At 34.6% G+C, this 18,046-nt stretch overlaps 1 protein-coding gene across 1 annotated transcript in view; it reads right to left on the reverse strand.

The window, feature by feature from the left end:
* TMEM135 (transmembrane protein 135) overlaps positions 1-18,046 on the reverse strand; it is a 163,869-nt gene that overhangs the window by 64,363 nt on the left and 81,460 nt on the right. Inside the window, exon 6 of the mRNA XM_049780052.1 lies at positions 6,587-6,633. Within this exon, the coding sequence (XP_049636009.1) occupies positions 6,587-6,633 (47 nt within the window). The remainder of the gene's footprint in view (positions 1-6,586; positions 6,634-18,046) is intronic.

The raw sequence follows: 18,046 nt of genomic DNA on the forward strand, positions 1-18,046 counted from the left end.
CTCCAGCCCCATAAGAAAATTATTTTTAATTCACCTTAATATCATCTTTATTTAAGACCATCTACTTTAAAAAAAAACTCTGGTTGGGGCCAGAGAGAGAGTACAGGGAGAGTAAGACTTGTTCTGCACATAGATGATCTGGGTTAGATCCCCAGTACCACATACTGTCTCCAGAACACTGTCAGAAATGATATCAGGGGCCCGGAGAGATAGCACAGCAGCGTTTGCCTTGCAAGCAGCCGATCCAGGACCAAAGGTGGTTGGTTCCAATCCCGGTGTCCCATATGGTCCCCCGTGCCTGCCAGGAGCTATTTCTGAGCAGACAGCCAGGAGTAACCCCTGAGCAATGCTGGGTGTGGCCCAAAAACCAAAAAAAAAAAAAAAAAATGATACCTGAATACAGAATGCCAGGTGTAAGCCCTGAGTACTGGCAACTGTGGGACCCACTTCCACAAAAAATTAACGAAAAGAACCCTTGGATACTTGCTTTTCCAACTCACATGATACCGTGTTTTATTACAGAGTAGTTTTACATCCTTTTATATCATAATAAATTTCCATAGGTAAAGTATACCCAAGCACTTATATCATAACACCTCTTAAGCAAAACTTAATTCTATAAAGTATCTATATGTATTTTATCATACTTCCACAGCCATCATCTAACTTTTATACTTTTATAAATTACTTTCCATTCCAAATAACTTTAATCTCATTATTTTCAAAAGAGAGCTTATCTCAAGTCCAAATAAAATAAAACAAATCATAATTATGACTGCAGGGTATAAATGTGTGAGTTTACACAGCTGGAATTTCTGGTCTGGGCTAACCCAATAGATCTTTTAATAAATGCTAGCCATAATTTGGCATATGACCTTCAAAAGAATAGTGAATTTAATTCAAAGACAGTTATATATTCAGACTTCATTATTATTTTTAAGACTCCATTTAAAGTCCTTCCTTTACAATAAAGGAAGTTTACATGTAGATAATAGCTTTTATCGTGTGCTAGAAAGCAAGTCTTCTGTTCATTTTTTTTACGTAGGTAATTCAAGTATTTTCTTGACTGGCTACTAGAACCAGGACCAGACAGTATACATCTTGGGACCAATAAAAAAGCCCTAGTTTAGGGTTTGAACTATGACTTGCACAATAATCATGATCCCCAGTCCCAAAGGTCTGACAGAGACAACTGCAACAGAATGGGGCTTCTGGAAGCACAAAGAAAGAGGCTATCCTAGGCGCCATCCTAGGTTCAGTGCAAAGACCAAGATCACCAACCACAAAAGATGGATTAAAACGACACTGAGGTAACAGAACCTCTAGAACCACAAAGACTGACTTCATCATAAGTCCCACCTCAGGATCTGTGCAGATACTGAGACCTCTAAACACAGAGCTCTGATTGTATCACCCTGGACAGAGCAGTAGTCTTCCACACACCAAAAAAAACACCACCGGGAGAATAAATGATCCTGAGCAAAGTCTAGAGCTGATCCCATGACAGTATACTCCAAGGACGGAGAAACCCCATATTTCTTAGGCCAAGTGAATTCCTTTTCGAATGACCCCAATATTTACTGTGCCAGGGCAGGAGGGGAAAAAACAAAAATACAAAAAGCACAAAACCTTGGTTATTTTATATATATATATATATATTTTTTTTTACCTTCATTTATTATTGTTATTATTATTTTTATTTACCTATCTATTTTGGTCAATTTCTCTGTTTGGGTGTGATTATTGAAATCGTTGTCCCCAATTATACTTATTTTTTTCTCTTCTTTTCTCTTCTTTTGTTATGTGCTATGCCATGTTTCTTATTTCAAGACCATGGCGTGTTTTTGGTTTGTTTGTTTGTTTTTGTTTGTTTTGTTTTTTGTCTATTTTTTGTGGTGCTTATCGATATAGCTGGAGTCCTCGCTGGATAATTGACACTTTTTTTTGGTAATGGTGGAGTGTTTCACCTTCTTTTTCTCCTTCATCTCCCAAATCGATGATGAAAGCCTCTAGAAGGATTCCACCCATTTTCGGAGTATTAGACTCTTACCCCAGTTTATATATCTTCTCTTTTTCCGGCAAAACCATGCAACTTGAACTAGCTAGTCCTGCCTACAGTTAGAGGGGGAGATAAGGGAGGCATCAAGACCAAACAGGTGCAAGACTACTAAGTAGTGGGTTGGATACAGAGGGGACCACATATTCTAGCCGCCCTGGGGGTGAGGGAAGAGGAAATGGGAGGTAGGACAAAAACGGAGGTGTAGGGAGGACAATTTGGTGATGGGAATCCCCCCTGATTTTATGTAAATATGTACCTAAAATGTTATTGTCAACAATATGTAAGACACTATGATCAAAATAAAAATTATATTAAAAAAATCACTTTTACATTAAAAAAAAAAGAAAGAAATTTAAAAAACCCTTCCCATTTTTCTATCAGTACAAGCTGTTAAAACAAAATGGCAGAATCTGATTTCTCTGGTAAGATAAATTTATTTCTTATAGTACAAGTATTAGAATTTCCAAAATCAAGAAACACTTTGATTCAGATTCAGTCTGTGAGAAAGCTTCTTCATTGATAGTTTTGTCACTGCAGAATCACATTGAAGAATAGGTTATAGAGCTCTTCAGGACAATTTGTTAAGCTTATCTAAGGGGTGGAGGAATAAATTGAACTAGATGGGACTTAGACATATTTTCTAACTTTACAGGTGATGGTGGCTGTATCACTGAATATTTTTATGGCAAGAGGAATTTTTTTTAAAAGCCATGTTACCAAAGCAATAATTAGAATTTTTTCCTTTGATTTCTGGCCAACACCCAACAATGATCAAAGCTTGCATCTGGCTCTGCATTCAGAAATCACTCTTAGTAGTATAGTGCTAAAGGGGTCATATAAAGTGACACAAAATGAATTGAGATGAACCATATTCAAGGCAAGTGTTCTACTATCTCTCTGATCCCAAAATTAAATAAAATTTAAAAAATTATCTGTAAACTGTACTTTTTTTTTAGCATTTATTTTTGTTTGGGGCCACACCTGGCAATGTTCAGGATTATTTCTGGCTCTGCACTCAGGAATTATTCCTGGAGGTGCTTAAGGGAACATATGGGACACTGGAGATGGAACATGCATCAGCCTACAATATGCCTATAAGTTGTACTATTGTTCTGACTTCTAATTTTACATTTTATAATAATTTTTTTCATTTCTCCTAAATGTTAAGAATATCAAATTTATGGGTGGAATTATTCTGTCAACATATTAATACAATTTGTAGAACTTGAAACAAATTACCTTTTTTAATGATGCCTCTACAGCTGCGATTAAACTATAACTAAATTCTAATTAACTTACAGACTAAATAAAAATGACCCTATAAAAACATTATAAAAATAAAAAAATACAGTGAGAATTGCTTAACAATGCAAGTGAGTAAAATGATAATACTGTATGGGGGCAGAAAGGCAATACCCAAGGTAGGGGGTTGCTAGCACATAGCTAATCTGGTTCCATTTCCAGACTTCGACATTAAAAAATAAATAAATAAAAGCTTGCTAACAAAGAATGGTGATGGGATGTTGATACACTAACTTCTGTATTTATGATATGTCCATGCCAACCATTTTGTAAACAGTTAGTAAAGCACTTAAAATGTTGTTTATTCATGAAAATAAATGAGTTCTTGAATGACAACTGGATACTTCTGACATGGTGTATCACAATAAATTTTATTTTATGAGGACTTTAAGTTAATACTTTTTTTAATGGTAGTATGGAAGGCTCTACCAAAACCAACCAAAACATTTTTTAAGTTATTTTCTTGCAATTTTTAGCATAAAGAGTCAGTAAACTTCCTTACTCTTCTAGTAGTAGAATCCATGTAAGAAGGTTTATTAGTTAAGGAAAAAAAACATTAATTTTTAGTGCAACTATAAAGGATTCTTTTGTCAACATATGCCAATCTGCAATATAAGTCAAAATATATGTCCTAATGTTCAAATTTCTGAAACAAAGTTTTTTTTCTTTATTATATATACATATATATATGTATATATATTTGGTTTTTGGGGCCACACCCATTTGATGCTCAGGGGTTACTCCTGGCTAAGCGTTCAGAAATCGCCCCTGGCTTGGGGGGACCATATGGGACGCCGGGGGATCGAACCGCGGTCCTTCCTTGGCTAGCACTTGCAAGGCAGATACCTTACCTCTAGCGCCACCTCACCAGCCCCTATTATTATATTTTTAATATAAAAAAAAATCTTCGGGCCAGAGAGATAGCACAGTGGCATTTGCCTTGCAAGCAGCCAATCCAGGATCTATTGTAGTTGGTTCGAATCCCGGAGTCCCATATGGTCCCCCATGCCTGTCAAGAGCTATTTCTGAGCAGATAGCCAGGAGTAACCCCTGAGACCGCCGGTTGTGCCCCTAAGACCAAAAAAAAAAAAAAAATCAGGCCTCTGTAGCTAGTATAGATTTAGTATACATACTAATATCTTAGTATTTGCACATGTCATAGGATAATTGATTGTGAATTCTAAAAAAAATGACTCAAATTTGCAGTTCAAATCGATGAAACTTGCGAAATCTGACTCACCTCAATTAAAAAAAAAACCTTCACCAGTGCAACATTCCCATCACCAATGTCCCAAGTGTCCCTCCTACCCACCCACCTCCGCCTGTACTCTAGACAGGCTTTCTACTTCCCTCGTTCATTCACATCTTGTTATTATGGTTCTCAGTGTAATTATTTCTCTAACTGCACTCATCACTCTTTGTGGTGAGTTTCATGTTGTCAACTGGACCTTCCAGCCCTCCTAACTTTTATCTCTGAGAATTACTGCAAAAATGTCTTTTATTCTTCTTAAAACCCATAAATGAGTGAGACTATTCTGTGTCTAGCTCTCTCCCTCTGACTTATTTCACTCAGCATAATAGATTCCATGTTCATCCATATATAGGAAAATGCCATGACTTTATCTCTTCTGACGGCTGCATAATATTCCACTCTCTCCCAAAACTTTTTTAAATTTAATCACTGCATTTACAAAAATTTACAAAATTTTCAAACTGGGGTTTCAGAAGTAGAATGTACACCAACCTCCATCAATTCAATCTTTCTACCACCAAAGTCACCCCTTTACCCTCCCCCGCCCCATCTCTGCCTGTCTCTCAGAGAGGCATTCTTCCTCTCTCCCTCATTATCATTGTCATTGTATTTACCGTTGTTGTTATGAGCTAGTCCTCCTAGCAATCATATCTTTTGTCTCTGGATATTATTGCCATAATTTCTTTTATTTTTCTTATATCCCACAGACTACAGAGACTATCCTATGTCTATCCTTCTCCCTCTGGCTCATTTTACTCAACAATGTGTCTCCATGTCCAAACATGTATAGGCAAATTTTATGGCTTCATTTTTCCTAATAGCTGCATAGTATTCCATTGTGTAAATGTACCAATTTCTTTAGCCATTTATCTGTTGTTGGACACCTGGGCTGTTTCCAGATTCTGGGGATTAAAACTGTGCTGCAATAAACAGAGTGCGTAGTGCAGAGGGCATTTTTGAAATGTGCTTTTGTGCTCCTATGGTATATACCTAGGAGTGGTATTGTTGAATCATATAAAAGCTCAATTTCCAGATTTTTGAAGAATATCCTGATTATTTTCCAGAAAGATTGGAGTAGACAACATTCCCACCAGCAGTGAGTAAGAGTTCCTTTCTACCCACATCCCTGCTAGCAATGATTGTTCTTGTTCTTTATGATGTGTGCTAGTATCTATGGAATGAAAATATCTCATTGTTGTTTGGATTTGCATCTCCCTATGTTTAGTGATGTGGAACACTTTTTCATGTGCCTCTTGGCCATTTATATTTCTTCTTTGAGGAAATGTCTGTTCATTTATTCTCCCAATACTTTATGGGCTTAGATTTGTGGGTTTGTTTTTTTTTTATTATTAAGTTCTGTTAATACCTTGTAAATCTTGGATATTAGTCCCATATCAGGTGGGTTTTGGGTGAATAATTTCTCCCATTCCATGGATAGCCTTTGTACCCGAGTCACTGTTTGCTATGAGTTGAAGAAGTTTCTCAATTTAATGTAATTCCATTTGTTTATCTCTGCTTCCACTTGTTTGTATAGTGGTGTTTCTTCCTTGGAAATGCCTTTAGTCTCAATGTCATGGAGTGTTTTGCCTTCATTTTCTTCTGTATACCTTATAGGTATTGATCTGATATCAAGGTCTTTAAGGAACCCCCAAGACCCAGAGCCAGGAGTAAGTCCTGAGCACCACTAGGAGTGGGTCAAAAACAAAATACCCAAAATTGTGCTCATTAAGATTTGAAGGCCATTAATTTACATATTCAGCTTCCTAAAATGAACCTATAAGTAGAATGTTAGAGGGGAGTAGATCTGTCTTCTCTTTCTGTTTCTTTCCTCTAACCACTAAGAGCAATACTTTACATTTAACTCCTCTAGGTAAAAATTATTTTAATTCATGCTACTTGAGAGGGACATATTAATTACACTATAATTATTGATATTTTAATCATATAAAATTAATAGATATAATGCAACATACCTGAAAAAGAACATGTACATGGCAGCTGTGATGCAGAACAAAAGAACCTGTAACAAAAAAAAAATAGCACATTAATATAAACAGGCACAGATATCATTTGCCTATGTCTCAGAAAACCAAATATACAAAATTTTAAATTATCTCAGGCCCAGCAATGCTCAGGGGTTACTCCTGGCTATGCGCTCAGAAATTGCTCCTGGCTTGGGGGACCATATGGGATGCCAAGGGAATCGTACCAAGGTCTGTCCTAGGTTAGCATGGGCAAGGCAGACAAACGCCTTACCCCTTGTACTACCACTCCAGCCCTATGGACTACTATTATTTACTATTATTTAAATGTAAAATAGTTAGTTGTAATTAATTCTTATCAATAAGAAAAACCTTTATAAAAAAGATAATCATCCTGGAGTCAGAAGACAACTCAGCAATCAGGGCTGCATGCTTTATGATGAGCTGAAAATTAAGTTTAAATCTTAGCACATAAATCCCACTATGGCAAAGCCAGATGAACCCCTAAAGGAATTATCCCACAAACCATCAAAAATAGATGAATGATTTCTTTCATGTAACTTCAAAGATACTAAAAAATAATTCTACTCAATGGAAAGCAAGTATTGGGGTTAAGACACTTGGCTTGCACATACCCTATCCAGGTTTTACCCATGGCATTGCATATATTCTCCTAATTACAGGATCTCCTAATTACAGAATATATATTTTAAAATATATTCTTAGAATAATCTAAATTAAACATAAGGATCAGAAAGTCACCTCATACCAGAGAAAAATAGCAAATGGATCATTTTCAATTTTAATGGTCTGACTTCATAACAGTAGAAATGAGAACAGTGCAAAATATTCTACAGGACTTTCTACACATATAACTTATAGTTAAATATAAGTTTATCATAAAGGAAGTTTGAGAGATTTGTCATTGCATAAAAAAATCCTACATAGGTTCAAAAAAAAAATCAATGAACCAAAAAAGGCATATTACTACAAAACAATCTAGACATGTTTCAAAAAATAAAGAATTCCAAATACCATAACAATTCCACTTCTTGGAATCTACCTTGGCTCCAAAAAACTTTATTTCAAGAAAATATCTGCTATCTTATTTTCATATCATTATTATTCACAACAGCCAAGATCTAGAAACAACCTGAGTGTCAAAGAACAAATGAATGATTAAAGAAACTGTGACATATAGATGTAATGAAATAACCAGTATTAGGTTTAATTTAAAAAAAAGAAAAGAAAAAAGAAAAAGAAAAAGCATGCTATTTACACAGAGGAAACAGTTGCTAAGTGAAGTCATTCGGAAGGAAAGGGTCAGAAACAGAATAATATCTCTCCTACATAGGATATAGGAACAATAAATGACCACAGATGGCCAACAGATCTGGAGAGCTGTCAACAGAGCATATGGTAGGGGGATACAGGTAGGGTACTTAAGGAAATAGTAGAGGGAAATGGCAATCTGTTGGTAGCTCTGGTGCTTAAATGTTGTTTGCTTGACACTATCATTAACAATATAGTTAACCAAGGGTCGGAGCTGTGGTGCTAGAGGTAAGGCGTCTGCAAGTGCTAGCCTAGGACAGACCAAGGTTCAATCCCCTGGCATCCTATATGGTCCTCCCAAACCAGGAGCAATTTCTGAGCGCATAGCAGGAGTAACCAGTGAGTGTCAATGGGTGTGACCCTAAAACAAAAACAAAACAAATAATATAGGTATATTAAAATGTATATTTTTAAATAAAATAAAAATAAAAAATAAATTCAAGGCTGGAAAAAGCCAGTAGCTACTTGCAGGCAGAGCCATCATATCTAAATTCTGTCAAAGCAAGAAACTGAAGAGTAAACTCTGGAGTTTACTTTAGAGTAAACTCCAAACTAGTTTGAGTTGCAGTGAGATGACTGTCAGGTGCTCACTCACTCCAGACTAAACAAAACCAGCTTCTCTCAGTCCACATCTGACTAATAGCAGGCTGCCTAAATAAATGCAAAGGACCACAAAGGACTTTCAGAGATAAAATGAAAACATGTAGCAGGCCTTCCACTGCTTGCCGAGCTCACAGTCAGTATTTTTAGTGGAATACTTGAACATTTGTTTGGAGTAGAGGCATGGTCAAACGTGGAGTCACAGAACTTGTCCAGTACTGTGCCATCAGACCTTAGAATAATTCCCAGGCCTGCTAGCGGTGGGAGTACAGTTACTGTCAGTTGCCAGCAAACAAGTGCCTTTGTAGCTATACAGGTCTAGTAAACAAGAGCCTCCATAACATAATAGCCATTGCCAGGCATTGGAGACTGTAAACCCTCCATTCAGAAACTGGTTTGCCAGATCTTTAAGCTCCAGACTCTACAGAAAGCTCCTGACTGATAACAGGTACTAGTTAAGAGTAATAAAAGCAATACTGTCTTCATAAGCATTTGTCTGATAGATATGAAAACCTAAAAGGATATTTGTACCCCTATGTTCACAAAAGTCAAAACACAGAATTATTCTAATTGTCCAGAAACAGATAAGATAAAGAAGATATGGTGTGAATATAAATACACAAAATAAAATCATTGAAATATAACTTTTATTGAAACAGACAAAATTATGCCTTAAAAAACGAAATGAATGTATCTTCAAGTGATTCTAAGTGAAATAAGGAAGCATAAGAATTATCAGATGTTTTATTGCTTTTCGGCCTTTTGGCTAAGATCAAGTGAAGAATTATCAGATGTTTTCACTCATGTATGGAACATGATATCTAAGTAAACAATTTGACTAAAAAAGGACACCCTGACTTAGTGGTAGCCGATCATTTCCAGAGAAAAAAGTGAATGGGATCTTTTCAGTTATTGGATAACACTAAAACTTTGGTGAGAAAGTGATGAGAATTATATGCATATGTGTGTTTGAACCTAATCCCCTAGAATTCTATAACAATTGAAAATAATGATAAATTGGAAAAGTTTTTATTTCGAAAAGGAAAACATAGGACTTAGACACAGAACAGTGAGTAAGGCACTTGCCTTAAATGCAACCAACCTGAGTTCTATTCCTGAAATCCCATATGGTTCCCCAAGCATCATCAGGAATAATTCCCAAGTGCAGTTAGAAGTAATCCCAGAACACTACCAGATGTGGCCCCCAAATAAAAGCAAAACAAAATAAAAAAACAGAAGCATTTTTATGTACAGTGTCACATAATTTGGAATAACCAACCTTTGGAACGTATATAAGTAAACAAAACAGATGAATTCATAAGAAAGACATAGCATATATATATACACATTGCATATATACTCAGTAATTAGAAAAGATGACATATTCTATTTTGCTACAACATAGAACTAAAGAGGACATGTTAACTAAAATAATTCTGATGGAGAAAGACAAATACTAGATGACCTCAAGCTATTCGGTATACAAGAATACAATAAGGGAATGGCCAGTGGGCCAGTGAAAATAAAATCTAAGACTCTCATCTTGGAACTGAGGTTTACAGGGAGAAAGGTCAGTGTGGCTGAAAAGGCAAATAATGGGAAAGGGTCTTTAGCTTTTAAAAAAAACTCACTAAATAGTGAAATTTTCTTATCTCCATATCCAACTGATAGAAAATAAGTTAAGATATAGTCTCTCTGGCAAAGAGTTTGTCATTTAAGTAAATCAAATTTAAAAGAAGTGGAGGTGGCAAGACTTCTACAAAATACCTTGAAAAAAATCTTGAAATTTTCAAGTTACCTAAATATTACAATTAAAAACTAAAATTTGTACATATTACTATATTAAGGGAATAAGAAGGCAAACTGCATGAGCCAGATTTCCAAAGTAAGCCATTCTTTGTCCTACTGCTGTCACAGCTGTTACTTTTCAAATCAGACACAACCATTAACCCCCCCCAAAAAACAGCAACAATTTAAGAATAAACCAAGTCATTCGACATGGTGGGAGGAAGATAAGGTTTTATATTGAATCAGATCAAGTTAAAGCTAAAACAATATTGTGTTTACAGTAGGGCAAAGAAGACAGGCCCTAACCAAAAACTCATTAATATAAAAAGACAACTATAGTAAGTTGGCTATTTTCCATCCAAGACTGTTATTCACATTAACCTCAAATAAGAACCACGCTTACCATGATACCATGGTTTCTCCTTCAAGGCAACACATAAATATATAAGAGGTTCCAGATTACTTTAGAGAGATCACAGAAAGGCTGCATACAAATAATATGTCACTATGACAACTCAAATTTTCAATATTAGAGAAAGGTGAGATATCTCATTATTGTGAAGGTTTTTGTTGTGAGTCCTTTAAGGTGATCAGTGAGATAGTACTCAATCCTTGATTATATATTTATATATGTGTGTGTGTATTTGTGTGTATATAATAAGATTCTTCCTTGGTGCTTTCTGTACTCATTTACATCAAAGAAACAATAAATCCACACTTTGCACTGTATCAGGTAACATTTAAGAAACTTTAATTTCTGTAGAATTTTTTTCTTCTTCAATCAACAAGAAAGATTCAGTATTTCTCACTAACAGGCATAAAAAGTTTGAAATATAAAGTTTTTCAAGAAGCCTACAACAGTATTAAATAACAGTTACAACTGATGTTTTTAAATCATAACTCAAAACTGAATAAGTCTAAAACAATGAGAAGTTCGCTTCAATGTAGGTTGCTTAGTTGTGCTCAAAAAGTAAAAAGGAATCAAGAATTAACAGATAATAGTCTCAAGCAATTGTAAAACTAAGTTTATCGACAATTAGCTATTAGTTATAGATTCCAAAATGATTAAAGAGAGGAGTCTTAAAGACCAGTGATTACATCTATCATAAAAATCTCTATTCTCTGGCCGAAGAGATAGCATGGAGGTAAGGCGTTTGCCTTTCATGCAGAAGGTCATTGGTTCGAACCCTGGCATCCCATATGATTCCCCGAGCCTGCCAGGAGCAACTTCTGAACATGGAGCCAGGAGTAACCCAAGTGCTGCTAGGTGTGACCCAAAACCAAAACAAACAAACAAACAAACAAACAAAGCTCTATTCTGTATTATATTCTAGTTGCATATAATCAAAATCATGTGAAATTTATATGTAGCCACCTTCAAGAAAAAAAAAACTGGACCATATACTAAACAAAAGAAATAAGTCCTTCTCTAAACGTCAAAATCAAAAATTTAGGTACCCACAAATATTTGTATGAACTCTTGCATATCTAATGTAAATATTATGGATATATAGCTGAATAACAAATGGCAATAGTAGATGGATAGATGTTAATAATTGAAGGTATAGGTGGATAAATAAATAATTTTGGTTTGCATATATAATTCATCCTTAAGACTCTACATAAAGTTGGAACATATCTGTGGCCTGAGCGACAAGGCATCTAGCTTGCCAGCACTAGCTTATGATGGACCACAGTTCAATCCCCCAGCATCCCATATGGTCCCCCAAGCCAGGAGCGATTTCTGAGTGCATAGCCAGGAGTAACCCCTTAGCGTCACTGGATGTTGGGCTACCCTCAAAAAAAGGATGGAACATATTTCCCAAAATATTCTAAATCAAAATACTGTATAAACTAGTATCTCTACTGTTACAAATAAAATGTCTATTGTTATAGATGTTATAATTTGTACCTTATTTACCAATCTGTAAACCTAAAAATAGCAAAACCCAAAATATCATGTGATTTTCCCCCCAGGATCTTAAACTGTGTATTCATAATGCATGCACTGAAGAGGATAGGATTTTAGAATGAAGACTATATTCCTGATATGACATTTTAGTCATAAGAAATACCAAATGTTCATAACCTAATAATAATTTATTTGGAGAAATAATCACGAATAGAAAAATAAATTTTGTTTTTTGTTTTTCCAAAAAGTTGTAATTAAATGGCTTACAAAAAAATGAACAAAGGTTTTTCTTAAGCTGCCTCATCTTAGCATTCTTATTATTTCCTTGGTATTTTTCACTAACAAGTATATAGCTGAATTTATATTTCTGGATTATTTATTAAATACAGAAATATCTACTGCATTTAAATTTATCAATAACATGAATAGATGCTTACCTTAAATTATAATCAAAAGTAGTTGAAAAAGCAAGTTCCTAGACATAAAAACATGTGGGACATATTCTTTAGGGATAAGCACAAAAGAGATATTCATTTAAATTACAGGCTCGGTGCTAGAAAAATAGAATAACTGGTAAAGCCATTAAGAGGGTGCTTGTCTTGCACACAGACACCCCAGTTCAGTCTCAGCACCACCAAGAGTAATCATTGAGTGGAGTCAGGAAGAAGTTTGGAGCACCACTGAGCATGGCCCCAAAATAAGTAAAAAATAAAAGTTTATTATTAGATATTTAACCATATCTCATAATGCTTAGATTTTTCAAGCAGCAATTTTGAAGGTATTATACAGTACAGAAAGTTTAAAAAAGCCTCAAAATATACACACAAATCATAACTATCAGATACATAGATCTTCTGAAGATAACTACTAAAGTATGATGTTTTGATACAAATGTTATCTCTTAATAAAATTAGAATAAGATCAAAATCTAAGTAGAATAAAATAACACACAAATACAAAGTTATTCTATTCTACTGAGATATTCATCTCAATTCTTATTCTAATATTTTATACTAATATTGTAATGTAAGTAGATGTCCTCAAACAAGTATACACAATATCCAAAGCACTCTGAAACTAATATGATTTGGCCGCTTAAGTCTTTAAAATTTAATTAGTAACAATAAACCAGACTAATGAAGAGTGGAAGCAACAAAATTCAGAAAGTACTTCTAAATATAATTTCTTAGTGTACAGGGCATAGCAAAATGAGGTATGTATGGATGCCAGCCAATACATTCACATGGAAATTCTGACTATAACAACAAATAGTCTGATAAATATTTTAATAAAAAGAGCCTCAAGGAAAGCAGGTGGTTCCTGATACACGGTCTCAGTGTCAGAGCTATTCTTCTTACACTGCTCCCTTCATTTAATAAAGCTTTGAGCAAAGCCTAACTGGCATTCGTTAAAGTATGACTTCAGTTCTATAAAAAGAGCAGAAAGTAAAATATTGCCAAATAGTTATGAAAACTAAACATTCAAATACTAGTAATCACACTACTCCAAAAGTGTCGTTTAAACTACTTTTACATTTGAGATTTATCTGAGAAAACACCAACCTACTCAATCAATCGTATTCTGTACTTAATAGTAAATATTGCAGAAAAAAGGTAATCACATTATATCCACTTATCTCATGACATTAGAACTTCATCTTGGATTCTGTTGGTACCTGGCTACAAATAAGAGCAGTTTATTTATATCACGTACATTTCAATACAAAAGGGGATGATTTCTGTTAACCCTAAAACCATAAGCTATCTACTAAAATCATTCTTTTTCCTTCCCCCTTCCTTTCTCTCTTTCTACATTCCCTTTTCCTTCCTTCTTTCTGGATTTACACACAAAAATACCCACAAGTATTTCTATGCTCAGGGACTCTGCAATGCTGGGGAATCACAACAAGGTTCCCATATGCAAAGCTCTGTCCTTGAATCCTGTGAGCTATTCCTCTGGATATGAAAAGCATGCTCAGTATTGTTAATTTCTTATGATCAGTTAGGCTCCATTGATATTTTTATCTATCACTAAGTTGTTAGATATAATTATCTTTATATAAATATATATACATATTTCTAATATCGTATTTGAATTTTTACATAATTTTAAATATAAATGGGCAAGAAAATTTGCTTTAATAAAGCATCAAGGGAAATTTGTATCAGTGGCAATTTGTAAATTTTATAGCCATGACAAGTTTAGACGAACAGACACTGGTCATCTTAAAAACTTCAGCAAAATTGTCTTAAATCATTGAGAAAAAAATCATTTGAATTTATCATGAATCACTGGGAGAGATGAATGATATCACCAATTTTTTAAAAATGGCAAATTATCAGGTTACATTTATATTAACTAGTTAATGAAAAGCATATTTTAAAGAAATGAGTTATAATGAAGCAAGTCTGGTGAGATCAAGAATAGAGATGACAGACTCTAAAGAGTGGTATGAAGGCCAACATAACAGTGAGAGGAATAGAATTCATTGTGATGTGCATACGAAGAAGCTGTTGAAAATGTATGTTATACTTCAAACATGTACTACTATCAGTAGGCCTCATCATTTCAGCCCAGATTAGTGTCAAAAATTAGATAGATGGACTACCAGCTGAGCTTAGAAAGGGGAGAGAGAGGAGAGAGAGTGAGAGCAGAGAGAGAGAGAAAGAGAGAGCAGGGAGAGAAAGAGAGAGAGAGGAAGGAGAGAAAAAGAGAGAGAGAAAGAGAGAGAGAGAAAGAGAGAGAGAGAGAGAGAGAGAGAGAGAGAGAGAGAGAGAGAGAGAGAGATGGTGTCTTATAAGAGTAAAGGTTCTGAGTTCAATCCTTAATGCTACTTCACGTGTTGTGCACGATCTGGGCAGTTTTGACATCTACGCCTAATCACTATGCTGCCTATGATCCCTACATCAGAAGTGGTTTCCTTGGCACTACAGCCAGGACTAAGGAGCACCATAACCAGAATGCATATGAGTCCTACAACTGAAGACTGAAACCTGATGATCACCTGTGCAAGATGCACTAAAACTAAATGAAGGTTACCTCTAGCAAATAAATCTTCAAACTCCATAACCCAGCAGGTATCTGACCCCAATCATTGCACAGAAACTATACAGGGAAAAAGCTTTTTGCTTTAAAAAAATTTTTATAAAAGCTGGGTGGGGGAGGGTGAAGAGACTCTAGAACACTTGCTCTCACATTGTTGCTCCAAGTTTGATCCCTGTAATTCTGTATGGTACCCAGGAATGATCCCTGAGTACAGAGCCAGAAGTAAACCTGAGCACCACCAAGTTAGCACACACCCCAAATAAAAAGTGTATACATGCACATACAATAAAAAAAAAAATTACTGCTCAGTTCCTCACTTAAATCACATCTCTAGGTAATATCTCATCCTCAGCAGTAATGTCAGTTAAAGTATAATAATTCTCTTTTGTTGATGTGGGAGGTGAGTTAAGGTATGTTGCATATTTGGCAGCATCTCCAGCCTCTACACACTAGAAGACAAGAACATGCTCCATAATCAGTATGCCCAACCAAAATTATTTTTAAACTTTGCCAATATTTATTGAAAGGTACACAAAATTGTGCCCATCTGAACTATCAAAGTAGAGGAAGCCTGGAGATTTTTAACAGAGAACAACACATATAATCTTTTTCTTTTCTTTATATTTTTCAGTTTTAGAAAGAAGTGAGAGAAAAATACAAACATGTTCAAGAGAGGTTGTAGGCTACTCCACAGGGGAAATAAGAAAGCAAAGAAACAGAGATAAGCAAGCAAAATATGTGTTCAAGAGAAAGCACAGTTTTGAAAAGAGCTAACTGGGACACCCATATAATCTCTTTTTTTTTTAAATTTTTTTCTCTTTTTTAATTTAGTCACAGTGAAATTACAAAGTTAATCATGATTTGATCTCAGGTATACAATATTTTAACACCAATCCCTGCAACAATGTCTCCTCCCTCCCCTAACCCATCCTTCACTACATTGGCCTTCCATTTACCAGTCTGCTTATATGTTTTGTACCATGATAGGGTTTCATATATAAAACTATACCTTTCAGCACCATCTTCTCTCAGCTGAAAATTTCCCTTCCCCATAGACATTGTTTGTCCTCTTAAGCACTGAAAAACCCTGCAAACTATCTAACAAACCTCTCTTCTCTACTATAGATACTGGATTCCTCCTCTACTGATCATAAAAGATCAGTGTATAGATTTTGATTAAACATATCCTAGCATAGGAAACTGTCAACTTTACCAGTCATTTTGACAGTTTTATTTGAAAGTTTTCCCTTATTTTACATGGCATTAAAATGTCTTACTACGAATTATATTTTTAATTCCTATTTTATAAAAAATGAATATTTCTTCCATAAATCGCATTCCTCAAATATAAGACAATAGCCATAAAATCTTGATTCATTTACAAATACAAACTGAAATAGTCTCAGTCAACATTTTATCAATCTAATAGTTGATAATGCTCCCAAGACATCCCAAGTGGGGATTTTGAGAAACTGGAATACACCTAGTCCAGATAGATTCAACTGTGGATCATAAATACATATAAAGGATATATCAAACTTTAATTAACTTTCTACATTCTCAAAAGTATATTAATAATTTGTAAAAATAACATTTTACTTTTATAATGATTTCACTTTCATTTATAAGGTCATCACTTTTTGATAAAATTAACTTGCTAATTTTTTTTGACTTATCTAGCCCACATGAGTGGATCAAATAAATATGTTCTCAATCAATTTAATAAAAATCTTTTCATTTTTCTCATTGATTGATTAGGTACATACCTGCTGCGACACAAGGCTTACTTCTGGCTCCATGATCAAAGAACATTCTCTTGGGTACTCGGGATCATACTTAGGGCCAAATTTTGAACAAGGGTAGGCCTCATGTACCGTATCTCCTGTCTAATATCGCCAGGCCTAATTTTCTATTTTAGTATAACTGGTTACTTAGATGCAAATAACCCCTTAGTTTTATAGTTTTATTTTTTTCTCAGTAACCAAAGCTCTGGCATTGTTATAATCTAGAATATGTGTCACTTATTTTGTTTTATTTTGGGAGCCATACAGATTAATGCTCAGGGTCCATGTGGTATAAGGGATCAAATGCAGGCCTCCAGCAAGCAAAGCATGTGTTTCTCACCTTAAAGATATCCTTCCAGTCCTAGATTACAGTTTTTTAAGTGCCTGATAAAATCAAGGCATATAAATACCTTAGTTACAAAATTATATTTTAAAAATTGCTTAAGGCAAAAATATTTGTTTTAATCATACAATAAATTTCACATGTATAAAACTAGCTAACAAGAGTAGATATCTAATAAAATAATTTTATTCTAAAGAAACTATTCAAGCAAAGTAAAACTGAAATGAATGAAGAAATATTGTCTGAGGTTGACCTACTCACTGGAGTCCATTTTACTACTAAGCCATAGTACACACTGCAGTGCCTAGAAGGCTCCCTATGAATCAGGAAATATGTAAAGAATATTTTTAAATATATTCTCACTTGTTTAAATGTTTTTATTTTCTCCTCCTTCACACAAATGAGGAGAAAAAAAAAGAAACTACTGTATCCTTCTATATACTATATATACTCTATCCTTCTATATCTGTTCTTCAAAATAAATCACATAAGTCTAGAAATTGGCTAAAGATGCTGCAACTGCCATACCCTTGATTTGAAGCAGAATATCTCAAACCCATTATAATAATTAATATTATTTATTTCATTAATTATTCATTAATTAATAATTATAATTCTAGCAAAGTGATTTTCAAAAACACTATTCC

The sequence above is a fragment of the Suncus etruscus genome, chromosome 9, assembly GCF_024139225.1.
Source record: "Suncus etruscus isolate mSunEtr1 chromosome 9, mSunEtr1.pri.cur, whole genome shotgun sequence".
NCBI lineage: Eukaryota > Metazoa > Chordata > Mammalia > Eulipotyphla > Soricidae > Suncus > Suncus etruscus.